Source organism: Microcaecilia unicolor, chromosome 14 (genome assembly GCF_901765095.1).
Source record: "Microcaecilia unicolor chromosome 14, aMicUni1.1, whole genome shotgun sequence".
Classification (NCBI taxonomy): Eukaryota; Metazoa; Chordata; class Amphibia; order Gymnophiona; family Siphonopidae; genus Microcaecilia; species Microcaecilia unicolor.
Window position 1 is genome coordinate 10,887,819 of NC_044044.1, and position 18,013 is coordinate 10,905,831.

Consider the following 18,013-nt stretch of genomic DNA (forward strand, 5'->3'; position numbering starts at 1 on the left):
GTGCTTAGTTGGTACCAATTTCTGCGCCGATGTTTTAGGCGCCATATATAGAATCTGAATAATCAGGTAGGAAAGACTCCTACCTGATTGCCTCCCCCTGACTGGATGATCTCTAGATTTTCAGCAGCACATAACCAGATACTGCTGCTGAAAATCTGGGGAGTCCATGAAGCACTCTGAGTACTGGGGTGGTCCAGGTGCAGAGTCAGGGTAGACCTGGATATCTATCTGGCCAAGCAGAACCACAGAAATAGCTGTACTAACTGTAGCCAGATAGTTATCTGTGTGTCGGCACAGAATATTGCTCAAAGAAAGAGTAGTGTAGCCAGCGAGGCTCTTCCAGAGACAACAGGAGGATGACTAGGAGGTATAACACTTTATTCTTGAAAGGACCCAACACGACACCGTGTTTTGGCTAAGTGCCTGCATCAGGGGTCTGAAATCAAACATTATGCAATTTCAATTGAGCTGATACATAAACGAGAATAACATATACAAAGTACAGAAATAAAAACTGAATATTGGCCAGCACCCAAATAACTTCCAGCAGGCAGGCAAGACCTGGATATTCTGCTGGTGTCTGGACAAGGCCCAGAACTGAATATCCAGTTCTATTTCAACCCACGTTGATCAGCGTTTGTAAAAATGTTGTTATTGGGCCGAATACTGTCCTCTGTATTTTTAACCTATTAGTTGTTGATTTTACTAGTACTATTGTAAACCACTTAGGTATTAATTTTGATTGGCAGCTTATCAAATAAATATAAAACCTGAAAAATGACCCATTTGAGGACCTCAAGTACTGAGAGTGATACTAAGGACCTATCCCATCCCCCCAGGCACCTACAGCATCTATTATCCTCCTTACATTATTTAGACAATTATTTAGACAATTGTAGAACCCCTCTTTGGAGACACAAAGCCTGATTTTCTTATTGGTCTCCTGGGAAAAACTGAATCTTAGGCCAACACAAAAATGCACTGTCATAATTCTTGTATTAGTCCAATAAATAGATCTCAGCCTTCAGTTTTAGGATGTTTGATGACTCCTTGAGGAGCTTAAGGCTTTCCTTTTTTCCCTTCTTCTGGACTGAACCATTTTTCATCTGTCTAATAGCACTGCCACACAGTTTACTCACTATAGTCCACTGTTCCCCACCCAACAACATAGCATGTATGCCAGTCGTCGTATTCCAATTCGCCTGCAGCTGGGAGGCAGATGGGTCTTTTCAGCACATTGAACTGTATTGGCTCGATGAGTAGCAGCAGCGCAATGTCATAGTCCAATTTGTTAGGGTCGTACAACGGATGACTGAAGATAGTCTTCACCCTTTTCAATTCCTTCTTTTGCTGGAAGTATGTCACTCCAACTTCCACTTTCACACTATAGGAACTAGAACTGAGAACAAAGAAACTATTAGAAAACGTGTGAAGACCAGTTGTCCATTAGGCAGACCTAGGTGATCACCTAGGATACAGCAAATTTAGAGGTAGCACCAGAAACTTTGATATACATGAACACAAAATGTTCAACCCAATGACTATTGATCAGTACCTAAAATCTCAGGTAGCATAAAACAACCCTTTGCTTCCTCCTCTAGTCCCTTCCCTCTCGGAGAGTGTGCAGAGAACTGGGAGTGGGGTTTAGGGACAGAGCACAGCTACGCAGCTACCACTCTGCTTCTTAAATCTAGCCCTTCCCCTTCTGTTTTCACTTTCCTTCTACAGGGAACAGATGGGTAGTAGGGTTGGCCTGTTAGTAGATAGACTTGGTGTCTGCCTAGGATGGCAGCATTTGGAGGGTGGTGCCGTGGCAGGAGAGCATCATCTAAGCTTTCCTTCTTTACCCTGGTCCCATATCTAGCATGTTCCTCCTCAGTGGCGTGCAGTGACATTTATAATAGGGTTTTAATATGCCAAATGACAAGAGGGGTTCAGTGACACCAACATTGCACCTCCCAACCTCACAAAAGCAAGAAGCAATCGACTTCCAACAAAATACCACCTGTATCACTTCTCAGTCCGCTTTCCCTTATAAACTGTACCCAACAGCTTCTTTCTCTCCCTGCCTTTTATCCCATGTACTTCCCCTCACTCGCCTCCTATTCGTTGACAAACACTCCCCCTGCCCCTTATTATGCAGTCCACTTAACTACCTCTCTTCCCCACCCTCTGTCCCACTACCTTCTCTTCCTCTCCTTTTGTCGTCCCCTTCTCTCTTCCTAACCCCACCCCACACTCCCCACTCTTCCCTCCTTGTGCCCTTAACTTCCTTCATTCTGCCCACACCCCTCTTTCTCCTCCTTTTATCCCACATCCCATCTTTCTTCCATCCTGCCCCAACCCTAACCCCATCTCTTCCCTTCTTGCCATCCTAAACTCTCCCATCTGTACCCACAACCCCTACCCTCTGTACCCCTTTTGCCCTATTCCTTTTCTTACCATTCTAAGACCCAACCCCCACCCCACACTCACCTCTTTCTGCCCCACTGCTCCCCTTCCCTCTTTCTGCTCTTGCTTCCTAAACTCCCCTCTCTCTCCCTTACACCTGACCAGGCCAAAGAAAAAAGAAGGTATTGGACCTAGTAGGTCTCTTCTTCTCCTACCACCATGATGATATCTGAACTTTTCTTTTTTTCCCCTTCAATGATCTGTGGAGATGTTGCAGCTGTGGAAGTGGGGAGGGAGGAATTGGGGGCGATGGAAAGCTGCAAGGGAAATGCTGCCTCCTGCTGCTTCTTGGAGACTGAGTTGCCTAAGGTTGCACAGGTTCGCTGAGAAGGGGAGGGCTAGATTCCCAGGGCCCGACCTACAAGGGGGGGCCTGGCACCAGCAAGGCTTCTGGAGGCAGGAAGAAGGCTCTGCTCCCTTGGTCTGTCTCTCTCCTGGTCCTGTATGTTGGGACCCGGGTGATTGCGTTAACACGATAGTCTGGGTCCCAGCACACAGGAACAGGAAAGTGACAGACTGAGAGAGGAGAAGATGCAGAAAGGTAGGGGGCAGTAGCCCTGCCCCAGGCCTGGTTCTGTCTCTTGGCAGCCCTGTCATAATGAAAGACAGGTGGATGAAGGGGACTGGAACTGGGGGCTGAAAAGGATGGTAGGTGGGATAAGGGGGCTGGTACTGGAACTGGGGGTTAAAAAGGGGCAGGGGCTGAAACTGTGGGGAATGGGGGCTGAAAGGGGACAGGGAGAAAGTGGCTGGGGCTGAATCTCGGGACTGGTGGTGGGAGAAAAGGTCTGGGGCAGAAACTAGGATCTGAAAGTAGGGATTGGTGGGATAATGGGGCTGAAACTAAGGGTTGAAAACAGGGGGCAGAGAAAAAGAGAGAGAGAGGAGACATCCTGGATGGAAGGGAGAGAGAGGGAGGCAGACCCTGGATGGATGGGAGAGGGAGGGCAATGGTGGATGGAAGGGGCAGAGAGAGAGAGGGTAAACTCTGGATGGAAGGGCGAGAGAGAGCAGACAGTGGTTGGAAGGGGGAGAGAGAGGGGGCAGACGGTGGATGGAAGGGGCAGAGATAGCAGATGCTAGATGGAAGGAAGAGAGAGTGCAGATAGTGGTTTGAAGGGGCAGAGGGAGAAAGAGGACAAATGGTGGATGCAAGGAAGAGAGAGGGCAGATGGCCTGAGGGGAAATTCAGCCGCAGGGGAAGGCCATGCGGCAGATCGAAGAAGAGCGGCCCAAAAGGACGATCTCTTCTGCTGGTGGGGTCTTGGGATCCCCGCCAGCCAGGGTACTTAACAGTTGTGGCAGGCGGCAAACGGGGACCGCAGCTGGTAAAAGGTAGGTCTTCCTTTTTTGAAAGAAATGGCCGCGTGTGTTTTTAGAAGATAGCTTTGGGAGGGGTAATGTAAAGCCTCATTTACTCTGGAAAGAACTCATAAAATTGTGAATGGTACATATGTAAAAAGTGTACTTGTTAAAAGGTTTGCACATGCTTAATATAGACCATGCAGCATTCCCAATGGTGTAGTTTGGGTGGAGCAGAGGCAGAGTTGCGATGCATGCCTGTATTTTATAAATTACATGGATGCATGCCTAGAATGTAATACACATTTACACTATCTTCAGAGCAGCTGGAAATTTGTGTGTGTGAATATGCATGCTTCTGGGACTGGCTCTAATTGCCTATTTGAATAAAGTAGCTTTTATAAAATAGGCTTTAAACAAGTGTCTTTTTGGACTTTTCACCTAGGCATCCTGTTATAAAATTATCCCGAATGAGGGCAATTTCCAAAAGTCATTTAACCTATTTATTCAGATGCTGTTTGCAACCACCACCAACCCTCCTCACCTGTTCTTTCTAATGGATAAGCCAGCCCTGCCTCGTGCTGAAAATACCACAGAAGACTCCAGCATAATGCAGAGGCTGACACTGGAGACTATGAAAGGCAGAGATCAGAGTTAGCTGAAAATAGCAAAGGAGACCCAAAAAATTACAGAAGGTACAGGGACTGAAAACGTTAATGAAGGCAGGTGAAATTGCAGAAGACTTTGGACTATTTGGATGAGTGAAGCTGAGCTACTCACTCTATGAAACAGTGTGCAGCTGAAAGGATCCACCAGGCATTCAGGATGGAACCTCCACAGTAATGTTTCCACCGTTCCTGAATACTGACGGTCCAGGGCCATTCCCCAGGGAGAGCTTCACTGCCAGCAACAATCCGGGACTGGAAGATATTGCGACTGGTGTTCTTTAAAGGACGTTTATCATAATCTGCTCGAAAGCCACAGCCTGAAAGAGAGGGTTTCTTAGAGTTCAATGTCCCCTTACCCAGGCTTCAGAATTTTTTCATCAGACGTACCCCGTTTCCTTCCCAGTATGAACCAGGCCACTATCCTACCATAGGGTTCTTTGAATGTGGTGTTTCTCCTAGGGTCATCAGAAAACTCCTTGTCACCATGGACTAGCCCAGCTGGGCCTGGTTTTACCCTCAGTATGTTTGCAGACTTGTAATTCCACTATCTCTATGAAAGGCAGGATAGCCCAGAGCCCCAATGTGCTAAGTTTGCCAAGATCACATCCCTCTTTTATCCAATAAAGCATTTTCTCTAGAAAAGCACAATTATGCTGTCTTCATTGCTGGCATCAAGCAGTATAGCCAACCTTAGCAAGAATTACATTCTGCTGACCTTAATTGTAGCTGACATAACTTTATCAGGAATAATACTAGAATTGACTATCTGGAGACTGGAGGAGCCAGATTGTATGTTGCATACCAGAAATGTTATTATATCCACTACACACCTGCCCAGCATGTCCCGGTAAGCCAAAGCAGGAGGCATAGAAACACTTTCAGCATATATTTCACAGTATGCATCTCTAGCAACAGCAGAAAGGCCTATTAACCCCAGACATGGTCCATGAGCAATCCAGAGACTCATGAACTGCCTGAGGAGGCAGCTACTGTAACATCACAAAGGCATGTGACATCATAGTGACCCATCCACTGATATTCTGATGGCTCAGCTCAACCAATCCTGCTCAACTACTCCTATTGCAATATATATTGAGACTCCGAGTCCTGCTGTACCAGTACTTACTGGAAAGTCAGACTGTGACCTGTACCCCCTCCATTCTTAGAACCTTGGCGGCATGTAACTAGATAGGCCCTACTATACTATTACAAATATACTGCCTTGCAAAACTCTTCACTCCATTATTTATTTATTTGTAACATTTGTATCCCACATTTTCCCGCTCATTAGCAGGCTCAATGTGGCTTACAAAATACCGTAAAGGCGAACGCCAAGTCCGGTAGGATAAACAAATATAGATTGAAATAGGGGTCAGGTAAGGTTAGGGTATAAGGTACAATAAGGGTCAACGATAATTAGGAATATATAATGTCCAATACGATCTAAGGTTATATTGTGTTGCAATGTTGAAGCATTTAAGTAGGGTCAGTGAGATAGGCCTTGAAAAACAGGTAAGTCTTTAACGATCTGCTGAAGTTAAGATGGTCGTAAATCGTTTTCACATTCTGTTGTGTAAAAGGTATACAATTAAAAACTCAAGTAGGAGTTTGTTCCACTGATCTACACACAATCTACTCTAGACATTTAACATGAAAGATCAATTACAGAAATGATCAAAAAGTAAGAAGAAATAAAAAAAATGGGTTTCACAAAAACCTGGGGCTGGCCCCATCCTGATACATGCTGGGTAATGCAGGGGAAGGAAGTGCTCTGGACTCAGAATGAGTCCACATTTAGTAATTTTCCATATAGCCACAATTAAGCCCAAACTCATAGGAGGGTCTGGGATGTTATTTGGTGAGACTATATATTCCCTTGGTTTTGTAGGCAAATTATCTTTTTCCTGAAGCCTGAAGACAGTCTCTACACCCAGAACCCTGAAACCCAGCTTCTGGAAGGTTTGACTCAGCTCTCACACCCGGCTCAGTAACATCCCAGACTCGGTGAGAAACAGATTGCAAAGGTTCCTTTTTCTACCACTCTGGTTTGAATGCTGGACAAGCCCAAGCCAATGGGGTATTTGAGCTCACTAGGAGTGGGAGACAAAATAAAAAGATTGGAGGGACCAGACCACTGGGGAGGTCTCCTTACATTAGAGCTGAGGAAACGAAGAAGCACTAGTGCCATAAGACTTCTCTTCAGTGTTCACAGAGGAAAATCTTGGAGAAGGACCGCGGTTGGCTGCCGAGGGAACGTCTGGGAATGGAGTGGATACTGCTCCATTTACTGAAGAAAGAGTTTATAAACAGCTGGAGAATCTGAAGGTGGATAAAGGTTGGGGCTGGATGGGATACATCCCAGGATACTGACGGAGCTCAGAGAGGTCCTGGCGGGACCTCTTAAAGATTTATTTAATAGATCTTTAGAGATGAGAGAGGTTTCACGAGATTGGAGACAAGCAAATGTTGTCCCTCTTCACAAAAGTGGAGACAGGGAAGAAATGGGAAACTACAGACTGGTATGTCTCCTGTCGGTGGTAGGAAAAATAATGAAGTCACTGCTGAAAGAAAGGATAGTTAACTTTCTAGAAGCCGACGGGTTACAGGACCCGAGGCAACATGGCTTTACCAAAGGAAAATCCTGCCAAACGAATCTTATTGACTTCTTTGACTGGGTGACCAAAGAACTGGATGAGGGACGTGCGCTAGATGTAATCTACTTGGACTTCAGCAAAGCCTTTGATACGGTCCCCCACAGCAGACTCGTGAATAAGCTGAAAGGGTTGAACTTAGGACTGAAAGTGGTGAACTGGATAAGAAACTGGTTGACCGACAGGTGGCAGAGGGTGGTGGTAAATGGAATCCGCTTTGAGGAAAGGAAGGTGAGCAGTGGAGTTTCTGAGGGGTCGGTGCTGGGGCTTATTCTGTTTAATATATTTGTGGGAGATATTGCTGAAGGGAAAATTGAGAAGGGATCTCTGAACGTTAGAAGAATGGTCGAGGGTCTGGCAGTTAAACTTTAATGCTCTCATACTTTGTTTAGAAACCGCTGTTATATTTTTAAATTTTTTGATATGCTGTGACTCATGTGACTCATGTGACTAACATATTCTGTGAGTGCTCAGTAAAACTGATGTTGCTGAGGCTAGACTACTGAGAAGCAACATACGATTCTAACATCATTGCACCCTCAGCCCTCCCTACCTCCTAATTATAGCTAATACGCTGTCATGTGATAAATGAAAAAGATTCAAAAGGCCTATTAACGATGTTAAACTTTAATGCCAAGAAGTGTAGAGTGATGCACTTGGGGTGCAGAAACCCAAAAGAGAGATACCGGATAGGAGGGAAGAGATTAGTAAGCTTGACTCAGGAGAGAGACCTTGGGGTGTTGGTGTCTGAGGATCTGAAGGTGAAGAAACAATGCGACAAGGCGACGGCCGTGGCTAGAACGATGTTAGGCTGCGTAGAGAGGGGCATAACCAGCAGAAGAAAGGAGGTAGTGATGCCCTTCTACAAGTCGTTGGTGAGGCCCCGCTTGGAGTATTGTGTTCAGTTTTGGAAGCCGTATCTTGCTAAAGATGTAAAAAGACTGGAAGCGGTGCAAAGAAAAGCTACAAAAATGATATGGGATTTGCATTGCAAACCGTATGAGAAGAGACTTGCCGACCTGAACATGTATACCTTGGAGGAAAGGAGAAACATGGGTGACATGATACAGACGTTCAAATATTTGAAAGGTATTAATCCGCAAATGAACCTTTTCCGGAGACTGGAAGGCGGTAGAACTATAGGACATGAATTGAGGTTGAAGGGGGGCAGACTCAGGACTAATGTCAGGAAGTATTTTTTCACGGAAAGGGTGGTGGATATGTGGAATGCCCTCCTGCGGGAGGTGGTGGAGATGAAAACGGTAATGGAATTCAAACATGCGTGGGATAAACACAAAGGAATCCTGTTTAGAAGGAATGGTTCCATGGAATCTTAGTGGAGATTAGGTGGTGACGCCAGTAATTGTGAAACAAAACAGGAGCTGGCAGACTTCTATGGTCTACGCCCTGATTGTGACTGCATAGACAGGGATGGGTGGGAGTGTAAATTTTTTGAGGGCTTCGACGTTAGCTTCAGAACTTAGTACAAAAACAGTACTGGGCAGACTTCTACTGTCTGTACCCTGAGAAAGGCAAGGACAAATCAAACTCGGATATACATATAAAGTATCATATACCATGTAAAATGAGTTTATCTTGTTGGGCAGACTGGATGGACAGTACAGGTCTTTGCCGTCGTTTACTATGTTACTATAAGTGAACTCAGTCCTCGGAAAATACTCCTGCCACTTATAAGAGAAGAGGATCCTGTATTCGTGAACACAGCAAAGATCTTGGAAACTTGCTTCTACTGGAGTGAGAGAGGAGTGTGATGAGGACTCAAATTTTCTGAAGAGTTAAGCTGTTTTATATCTTGTGTACGTGCTAAAGAGATTATTGCTACCTCAAGAGTACATACTTGGTGCGGTTCATCTTGTAAGTGACTTCCTGAAGTTTGACCCCTATTGGCTTACTATTACATTTGAAGGTAGTTACCTGACAATGTGTAGAGTGGAATTATTTTGGGAAACACCCCTAGAGAGAAGGTTAAGGTGCAATATCCAGGTACAATGAGCATGATAACGAGAGAGGGTCTTGAAGATAATTGTTCCCCCTGTGCTCATCTTCTTGTTTGTGTAGCCCCAGATAATGTTCTTGGACAGTGGTCTGTCTGGGGATGCCTGCAGTAGGAAAGAATCTTGCTTATGCCCTTTCAATAGTAGCTTCAGGTAAATTATATTCAGCTGCAGTAGAGGAGTGTGGTAGCCGTGTAGGCCAGTAGGGCTCCCACCCCTGTTGGTCAGCATTTTACAGGACCAGGACACTGTACCAGTGACTTCACAGTGAGAATCCTGAAATGTAACTTTAAAACCATATAGGAACATAAGACCTTTGAAGTCAGAATGATTGAATATTTTAACACCCAACAGAAAGGACTTAACAAGGATCTGGGGTTCCTAGCCCATCTTCTTGTTTGTGTAGCCCCAGATAATGTTCTTGGACAGTGGTCTGTCTGGGGATGCCTGCAGTAGGAAAGAATCTTGCTTATGCCCTTTCAATAGTAGCTTCAGGTAAATTATATTCAGCTGCAGTAGAGGAGTGTGGTAGCCGTGTAGGCCAGTAGGGCTCCCACCCCTGTTGGTCAGCATTTTACAGGACCAGGACACTGTACCAGTGACTTCACAGTGAGAATCCTGAAATGTAACTTTAAAACCATACAAGAACATAAGACCTTTGAAGTCAGAATGATTGAATATTTTAACACCCAACAGAAAGGACTTAACAAGGATCTGGGGTTCCTAGCCCATTATAAACCATAAAGCTGTATTTCTCTGTTGATCACCCTCCCCTCACCTATCCACACCCATCCTGTTAGAATATCAATGATATGCTTTGATGTCCCCATGCATACCTCCGACCCCCCCCCATCCTCCCACCCTGTCAGACTGTCATAGTAATGCTTGAATGTTTTCACTTATATACACTGTCAGCTAGCACAGTTGCTTATTTCCGATTTGACGAAGAAGGGCAACCTTCGAAAGCTAATCAAGAAATGTATTAAGTTATGTCCAATAAAAAAGGTATCATCTTATTTTCTTTTCCATGTTTTATTTTGTTTGATTTCTATTGATTCTACATGGAATGTTGCTATTCCACTAGCAACATTCCATGTAGAAGTCGGCCCTTGTAGATCACCAATGTGGCCGCGCAGGCTTCTGCTTCTGTGAGTCTGACGTCCTGCACATACGTGCAGGACGTCAGACTCACAGAAACAGAAGCCTGCGCAGCCTTCTACATGGAATGTTGCTAGTGGAATAGCAACATTCCATGTAGAATCTCCAATAGTAGCAACATTCCATGTAGAATCTCCAATGGTATCTATTTTACTGTCATAGTAATGCTTGAATGTTTTCACTTATATACACTGTCAGCTAGCACATTTGCTTATTTCCGATCTGAGGAAGAAGGGCAACCTTCGAAAGCTAATCAAGAAATGTATTAAGTTATGTCCAATAAAAAAGGTATCATCTTATTTTCTATTCAGCTGCAGAAAGTATTTCCCTGTCCCCAGAAAGCTTACAATCTAAGGGGTCTTTTAACTAAGTTGTGGTAAAAGGGGTCCTGTGATAGTAGTGCTGGCTATTTTTGCCGCTCACCAGGGCCCCTTTTTACCACTGCAGGTAAAAAGGCCAAAAAAAGAAATGGCATGTGGTAAGTTTGCACTTGCTACTACTGCTATTTAGCATTTCTATAGCGCTACAAGGCGTACACAGTGCTGCACAAACATAGAAGAAAGACAGCTCCCGCTCAAAGAGCTTACAATCTAATAGACAAAAAATAAAGTAATCAAATCAATTAATGTGTACAGGAAGAAGGAGAGGAGGATAGGTGGAGGCGAGTGGTTACGAATCTTGCATGGAATCTTGTCACTCTTTATGATTCCAGAATCTTGCTGTTTTTGGGGGTTCTACATGGAATGTTGCTACTCTTTGAGATTCTGCATGGAATCTTGTCACTCTTTAGGATTCCAGAATCTTGCTATTCTTTGGGGTTCTAGATGGAATGTTGATACTCCTTGAGATTACTACTACTACTATTTAGCATTTCTATAGTGCTACAAGGCGTACGCAGTGCTGCACAAACATAGAAGAAAGACAGTCCCTGCTCAAAGAGCTTACAATCTAATAAGAGCTCTGCAGCCATTTCAGGGGGGAAGCCCATACCTCAGCCCGTTGGGGTGGAGGTAAGGGCTCCCGTGCTAACCTGTCAATATGAATTTTTCAAAAATTCTAGCAGTTCCAGAAATACCCCATTCTGGGGCAGAACTACCGCTGGCAGCCGCGTTGGGCTGGCAGTAATTCCAGGTTGCCATGCGGCAAGCCCATTACCGTACAGCAACCCTTTAGTATAACGGCCCCTAAGTTTGTATCTGAGGCAATGGAGGGTTAAGTGACTTCCATAAGGAGTAGCAGTGAGAATTGCACCCCAAATTCTTTGGTACACAGCCTGTTACATTAACCATAAGGTATTCCTCCACTAATCCAAACCATAACCGTAAACGTCTTCACATCATCTGTCACAGCAAACCCAATCAGGCCCTGATTTCAAAAACTGCATTGGCGGCCCACCGTATGGGGAAGAGAAGGGGATTTGGATTTAACTCATGCCCTTTCAGTAGTAGCTCAAGGCAAGTTAAATTCAGCACAAGTAGATACTTCCTTATCTCTGAAGATTTTACAATTTCATTCATACTTGAGGCAATGAAAGGTTAAGTGTCTTGCTCAAGATTTTCTCTTGCATACCTTCAGCTGTTTTTGATGGGTCAGCAACACATGATAAGCCTAAACAGTTCCATGACACGTGAGTCGGTCGATATTGTGTATCTGGATTTTCAAAAGGCATTTGACAAAGAACCCCATGAAAGACTCAAGAGGAAATTAGAAAGTCATGGGATAGGAGGTAGTGTTCTATTGTGGATTAAAAACTGGTTAAAGGATAGAAAACAGAGAGTAGGGTTAAATGGTCAGTATTCACAATGGAGAGGGGTAGATAGTGGGGTTCCGCAGGGGTCTGTGTTGGGACTGCTGTTTTTTAAACATATTTATAAATGATCTAGATATGGGAATAACTAGTGAGGTAATTAATTTTGCCGACGACACAAAATTATTCAAAGTTGTTAAATTACAAAATGATTGTGAAAAATTGCAAGACAACCTTAAGAGACTGGGAGACTGGGCATCCAAATGGCAGATGATGTTTAATGTGAGCAAGTGGAAAGTGATTAATGTGGGAAAGAGGAACCCGAACTATAGCTACGTGAAGCAAAGTTCCATGTTAGGAGTCACCGACCAGGAAAAGGATCTAGGAGTCATCGTTGACGATACTTTGAAACCCTCTGCTCAGTGTGCTGTGGTGGCAAAGAAAGCAAAGAGAATGTTAGGTATTATTAGGAAAGGAATGGAAAATAAAAACGAGGATGTTATAATGCCTTTGTATTGCTCCGTGGTGCAACTGCACCTTGAATACTGTGTGCAATTCTGGTCACCGCATCTCAAAAAAGATATAGGTACAGAGAAGGGTGATGACAATGATAAAGGGGATGGGACAACATCCCTATGAGGAAAGGCTGAAACGGCTTGGGCTCTTCAGCTAGGAGAAAAGTTGGGAGATATGATGCAGGTATATAAAGTACTGAGTGGAATGGAACGGGTAGATATGAAGCATCTGTTTACGCTTTCCAAAAATACTAGGACTAGGAGACATGCAATGAAGCTACAAAGTAGCAAATTTAAAACAAATCGGAGAAAATATTTCTTCACTCAACGTGTAATTAAACTCTGGAATTTGTTGACAGAGAATGTGGTAAAAGCAGTTAGCTTATTACTGCTACTACTACTACTACTTATCATTTCTATAGCGCTACTAGGCGTACGCAGCGCTGTACACTGGACATGAAGAGACAGTCCCTGCTCAAAAGAGCTTACAATCTAACTAGGACATAAGTACATAAGTAATGCCCCACTGGGAAAAGACCAAGGGTCCATCAAGCCCAGCATCCTGTCCACGACAGCGGCCAATCCAGGCCAAGGGCACCTGGCAAGCTTCCCAAACGTACAAACATTCTATACATGTTATTCCTGGAATTGTGGATTTTTCCCAAGTCCATTTAGTAGCGGTTTATGGACTTGTCCTTTAGGAAACCGTCTAACCCCTTTTTAAACTCTGCCAAGCTAACCGCCTTCACCACGTTCTCCGGCAACGAATTCCAGAGTTTAATTATGCGTTGGGTGAAGAAAATATTTCTCCGATTTGTTTTAAATTTACTACACTGTAGTTTCATCGCATGCCCCCTAGGCAGTGGTGTGCTGGAGCCGGCTCACACCGGCTCGCAAGAGCCGGTTGTTAACTTTTCTTCCGACTTGCGAGCCGGTTGTTAAAATGCGCAAGCCGGCTCTCCTCCCTCCCTCCCTCCCTCCGGATCCGGTCCCTCACTTCACCGACCTGGCTCTTCAAATTCTTCGAGGCAGGCAGTCTTGCCTGCCCGCTGCTAGCGCTGACTCTCCCCCTCTGGCGCTGCTGGTTTGCGCTTTAAAAATGGCCACCGAGACTTCCAGAGGCGGCCTCATGAGACTTCTGCTGAAGTCTTGGAGGCTGCCCTTGTAAGTCTCGGCAGGCATTTTGAAGCGCGAACCGGCAGCGCCTGCGGGGGAGAGTCAGCGCTGGCAGCGGGCAGGCAAGACTGCCTGCCCCGAAGAATTCGAAGAGTCAGATCAGTGCCATGAGGGACCGGATCCAGAGGGAGGGAGGGAGGAGAATTCGCCGAACAACTCGGGAGGGGGTGGCAGGGGAGAGAAGGGAGTCGCTGGGCATTTGTGGATGGAGGGGAGAGAAGGGTCGCTGGATATGGGTGCATGCAGGGCAGGGGAGAGGAGGGTCACTGGTGGACATGGGTGGATGGAGGGCAGGGCAAAGGAGGGTCACTGAGTATGGGTGCATGCAGTGCAGGGGAGAGGAGGGTCGCTGGGTATGGGTGCATGGAGGGCAGGGCAGGGGAGAGGAGGGTCACTGGACATGGGTGGATGGAGGGCAGGGAAAAGGAGGGTCACTGGGTATGGGTGCATGCAGGGCAGGGGAGAGGAGGGTCGCTGGGTATGGGTGCATGGAGGGCAGGGGAGAGGAGGGTCACTGGGTATGGGTGCATGCAGGGCAGGGGAGAGGAGGGTCGCTGGACATGGGTGGATGGAGGGCAGGGGAGAGGAGGGGAGAGAGAAGAAATGCTGGACATGGATGGAGGGGAGGGAAGAGAGAGGAAGGAGATGAGTTGAGGGAAAAGGAAGAGAGAAGAAAAACTGCACATGGATAAAGAAAATAGGCAGAAGCTGAGGACCAGAAATGAAGAAGAAAGGAGGAAAGGAAAGAAATAAATGGAAAGGAAGCCCTGGAAACGGAGTTAAGAGGACAGAGCAGCAGCAGAATCGGATACTGGGCCAGCATGATCAGAAAAACAGTCACCAGACAACAAAGGTAGAAAAAAATCATTTTATTTTCATTATAGTGTTTGGAATATGTTCACTTTGAGAATCAGGTGCTCAACATTAAAAGTTTATATTTATTTATTATTTATGGCATTTTATCGCACATTAAACACGAATTAGATTGGAACCTGGGATCATTTAATTTTTTTTTCCTGGAGTAATGCATTGCCCCCCCCCCCCCAGCTCTCTCCCCGGCTATAGCCAGCTCTGCAATTTGGGGGGGGGGGGGCGCAGAGGGGGACCGGGGAGAGAGCCTGTTGTTAAACATTTACCAGCACACCACTGCTCCGAGTCCTAGTATTTTTGGAATGCGTGAACAGACGCTTCACATCCACCTGTTCTACTCCACTCATTATTTTATATACCTCTATCATGTCTCCCCTCAGCTGTCTCTTCTCCAAGCTGAAAAGCCCTAGCTTCCTTAGTCTTTCTTCATAGGGAAGTCGTCCCATCCCCGCTATCATTTTAGTCGCCCTTCGCTGCACCTTGTGGATATCCTGAAAACCTGACCTGGATTTGAAGGCGGCCAGGGATGGAACTTGACGTAAAAGCTCAGGAAGTCTATTCCAGGCATAAGGTGCGGCAAGATAAAAGGAACGGAGTCTGGAGTTAGCGATGGAGGAGAAGGGTGCAATTAGGAGAGATGTACCTAGTGAACGGAGTTCCTGGGAAGGAGTGTAGGGAGAGATGTGGGTGGAGAGGTAGTGAGGGGCTGCAGAGTGGATGCACTTATAGGTCAATAAGAGGAGCTTGAATTGTATACGGAAACGGGTAGGGAGCCAGTGAAGTGACTTCAGGAGAGGGCTGATATGAGCATAGTGAGTTTGGCAAAATATTAGTCGTGCAGCAGAATTTTGAACAAATTGAAGAGGAGAGAGATGGCTGAGTGGAAGACCTGTGAGAAGCAAGTTACAGTAGTCAAAGCGAGAGGTGATGAGAGTTCTGGATGAGGGTTCTGGTAGCGTGCTCAGAAAGGAAAGGGTGAATTTTGGCAATATTATAGAGGAAGAAACGACAGGTTTTAGCAATCTGTTGAATATGTGCAGAGAAGGAGAGGGAGGAGTCGAAGATGACCCCAAGGTTGCGAGCAGATAAGACAGGAAGAATGAGCGTGTTGTCCACAGAAATAGAGAATGGGGGAAGGGGAGAGGTTGGTTTAGGTGGGAAGATAAAGACCTCAGTTTTGGACATATTAAGCTTCAGGTGGTGGTGAGACATCCAGGCAGCAATGTCAGACAGGCAGGCAGATACCTTGGCCTGGATTTCTGCCGAGATTTCTGGTGTGGAGAGGTAGAGCTGGGAGTCATCAGCGTAAAGGTGATATTGAAAACCGTGGGATGAGATCAGAGCACCAAGGGAGGAAGTATAGATGGAGAAAAGGAGAGGTCCTAGGACGGATCCTTGAGGTACACCCACTGACAGCGGGATAGATTTGACCATGATTCCCCTTTTCTCGGGGAGGAACATTGGTTACCAGTTTCCTATTTTTAAAATTCGAATAGTGGTGCATAAAATCCATTATTCAGGGTTTCCTCTCTTCCTGTTTCATTTGCTACATCCTTAGAGTGTGCTGAGATCTAAGCAGCAAAAAATTGTTTAGAGGCTTCTTCTTTTAGTCACTTGCAGCTTGACAACATAAATTCTATTGCTGGAGCTTATACAACTCATTACCACTTGCTAGTGGCGTAGCTAGGGTAGTTGACACCCGGGGCCGGTCATTTTTTAACACCCCCCCCCCCCCAAATCCAGTACTAAGCATACCGAGAATACAAAACACTCAGGACCTATACAGCAATTCTACCATACCATAAGCAGTCATTTCTACGAGTCACACAAGGAAAAGGAAAGCATCTTAAACACTACAGTGAGCACTAGAACATCAATTCACCCATTGTAAAATGAAACCAGACAGAATAGTACAGATCGTTGATCCTGCACAGTCAATGCCAATTGAAAGCCATGTCTTTTTCACAAACACTGATACTCCCTAATCCACTATAGAATAAGTAATCATAAACTTTCTATTTAGACAAAAATTAAACTGAACCCCCCGATGCCAGACTCTGCATACAATGCAACACCACAGAAACAGAAAATGTCCCCTGGTGTACTGTGCAAAATATGAAGACAGCAGATGTAAATTTGAAAAAACTAACAAATACCAATCACCACTTTACAAATTAACAAATAGAAATAAAACAAATATAGAAAATAAAATAATACCATTTTATTGGACTAATACATTTAGCTTCCAGAGGCCAAAATCTCCTTCCTCAGGTCAATACAGTATAGTGCTGTTACAGTATCCTATCCTGACCTGAGGAAGGGGGTTTTGTTCTCTGAAAGTTAAGTCAAAATGTATTAAAATTAGTCCAATAAAAAGATTACCTTATTTACATGTTCTATTTATAAACAACACAGCTACAATACTATATCCTAAAGCAAAATAATAAAAATATATATTTACAGTTTGTTGTCTTTGCTTTCTGCTTTCCTCATCTTTTTTTCACCGTCTTCCTTCCATCCAGCATCTGTCTTCGCTCTCTCTCTGCCATCCAGTGTCTGCCCTCTCTAATGTCCCTTCCACCCACTGTCTGCCCTGCTTAAGTATCCAGTCTCTATCCGGCTGTAAAATGAAAGTTACTTTAAGTGTGGCAATTGTCAATCCCGCTTTATCATCCTCAAGAATTTGCGTTAAGTTCAGATCTAAAGTTTCCACAGGTTCATCAAGTCTATTTCCTCGATTTCTTTCTTTCTTCGTAAAAGGCGTAATATAATATATTTTAGATATTGGAGGATGCGACTCTACAGGAATTTTCAAAACCACTGTTAAATATTTTTTAAAAGTTTTAAGAGGTGAGATTGATTTCCTAAGCAATTGCTTAGGAAAATGTATAAGCCTAAGGGTATTAGACCTCTGATCGTTTTCCAAGATTTCAATCTTATTTTGAAGAAAAAGGTTTTCCTTAATCATAGTCACTTGGACCTGTTGGCAATCTTGTAAGGTCTTAGCATTTTTTTCCATATCATTACCCATAGTTATAATTTTTTCCTCCAACATCGGTATTTTTTCAAGCCAAGGAATATAAGAACTTCAACACCGTGATAGCTTTAAAGATTGCTCATACTTCTTTTCTGCCGCCTTTTTCTTTCATTAACTTAGCTAATAAGTATAAGTTTTTCCTATGTATTGAGGAAATTGCCTCCATATAGAGGACTAAAGATGAGCAAAGGCAACGATATGATTTGATTATAATCTGTAATAACTAGTTTCCTTAGTTTTGTAAAGACCTATAGTCATCTATTCTGTATCAAGGTTTCTACTTGGAAAAAATCGTAAATGTAATAAAGAAATAATAATAAAAAAGATACATCTTTCCCCCAAATTTATGTATTTAGGTTTTGCTCACACCTTTTTCAGTGAGTTACATTCAGGTACACTGGGTATTTCCCTGTCCCTGGAGGG

At 44.5% G+C, this 18,013-nt stretch overlaps 1 protein-coding gene across 1 annotated transcript in view; it reads right to left on the reverse strand.

The window, feature by feature from the left end:
• Positions 1-18,013, reverse strand: part of LOC115458277 (chymotrypsinogen A-like) — a 35,497-nt gene that overhangs the window by 14,307 nt on the left and 3,177 nt on the right. Inside the window, exons 2-3 of the mRNA XM_030188141.1 lie at positions 4,534-4,738; positions 1,140-1,399 (exon numbers count right to left, since the gene is read on the reverse strand). Coding sequence (XP_030044001.1) covers positions 1,140-1,399; positions 4,534-4,738 — 465 coding nt within the window. The remainder of the gene's footprint in view (positions 1-1,139; positions 1,400-4,533; positions 4,739-18,013) is intronic.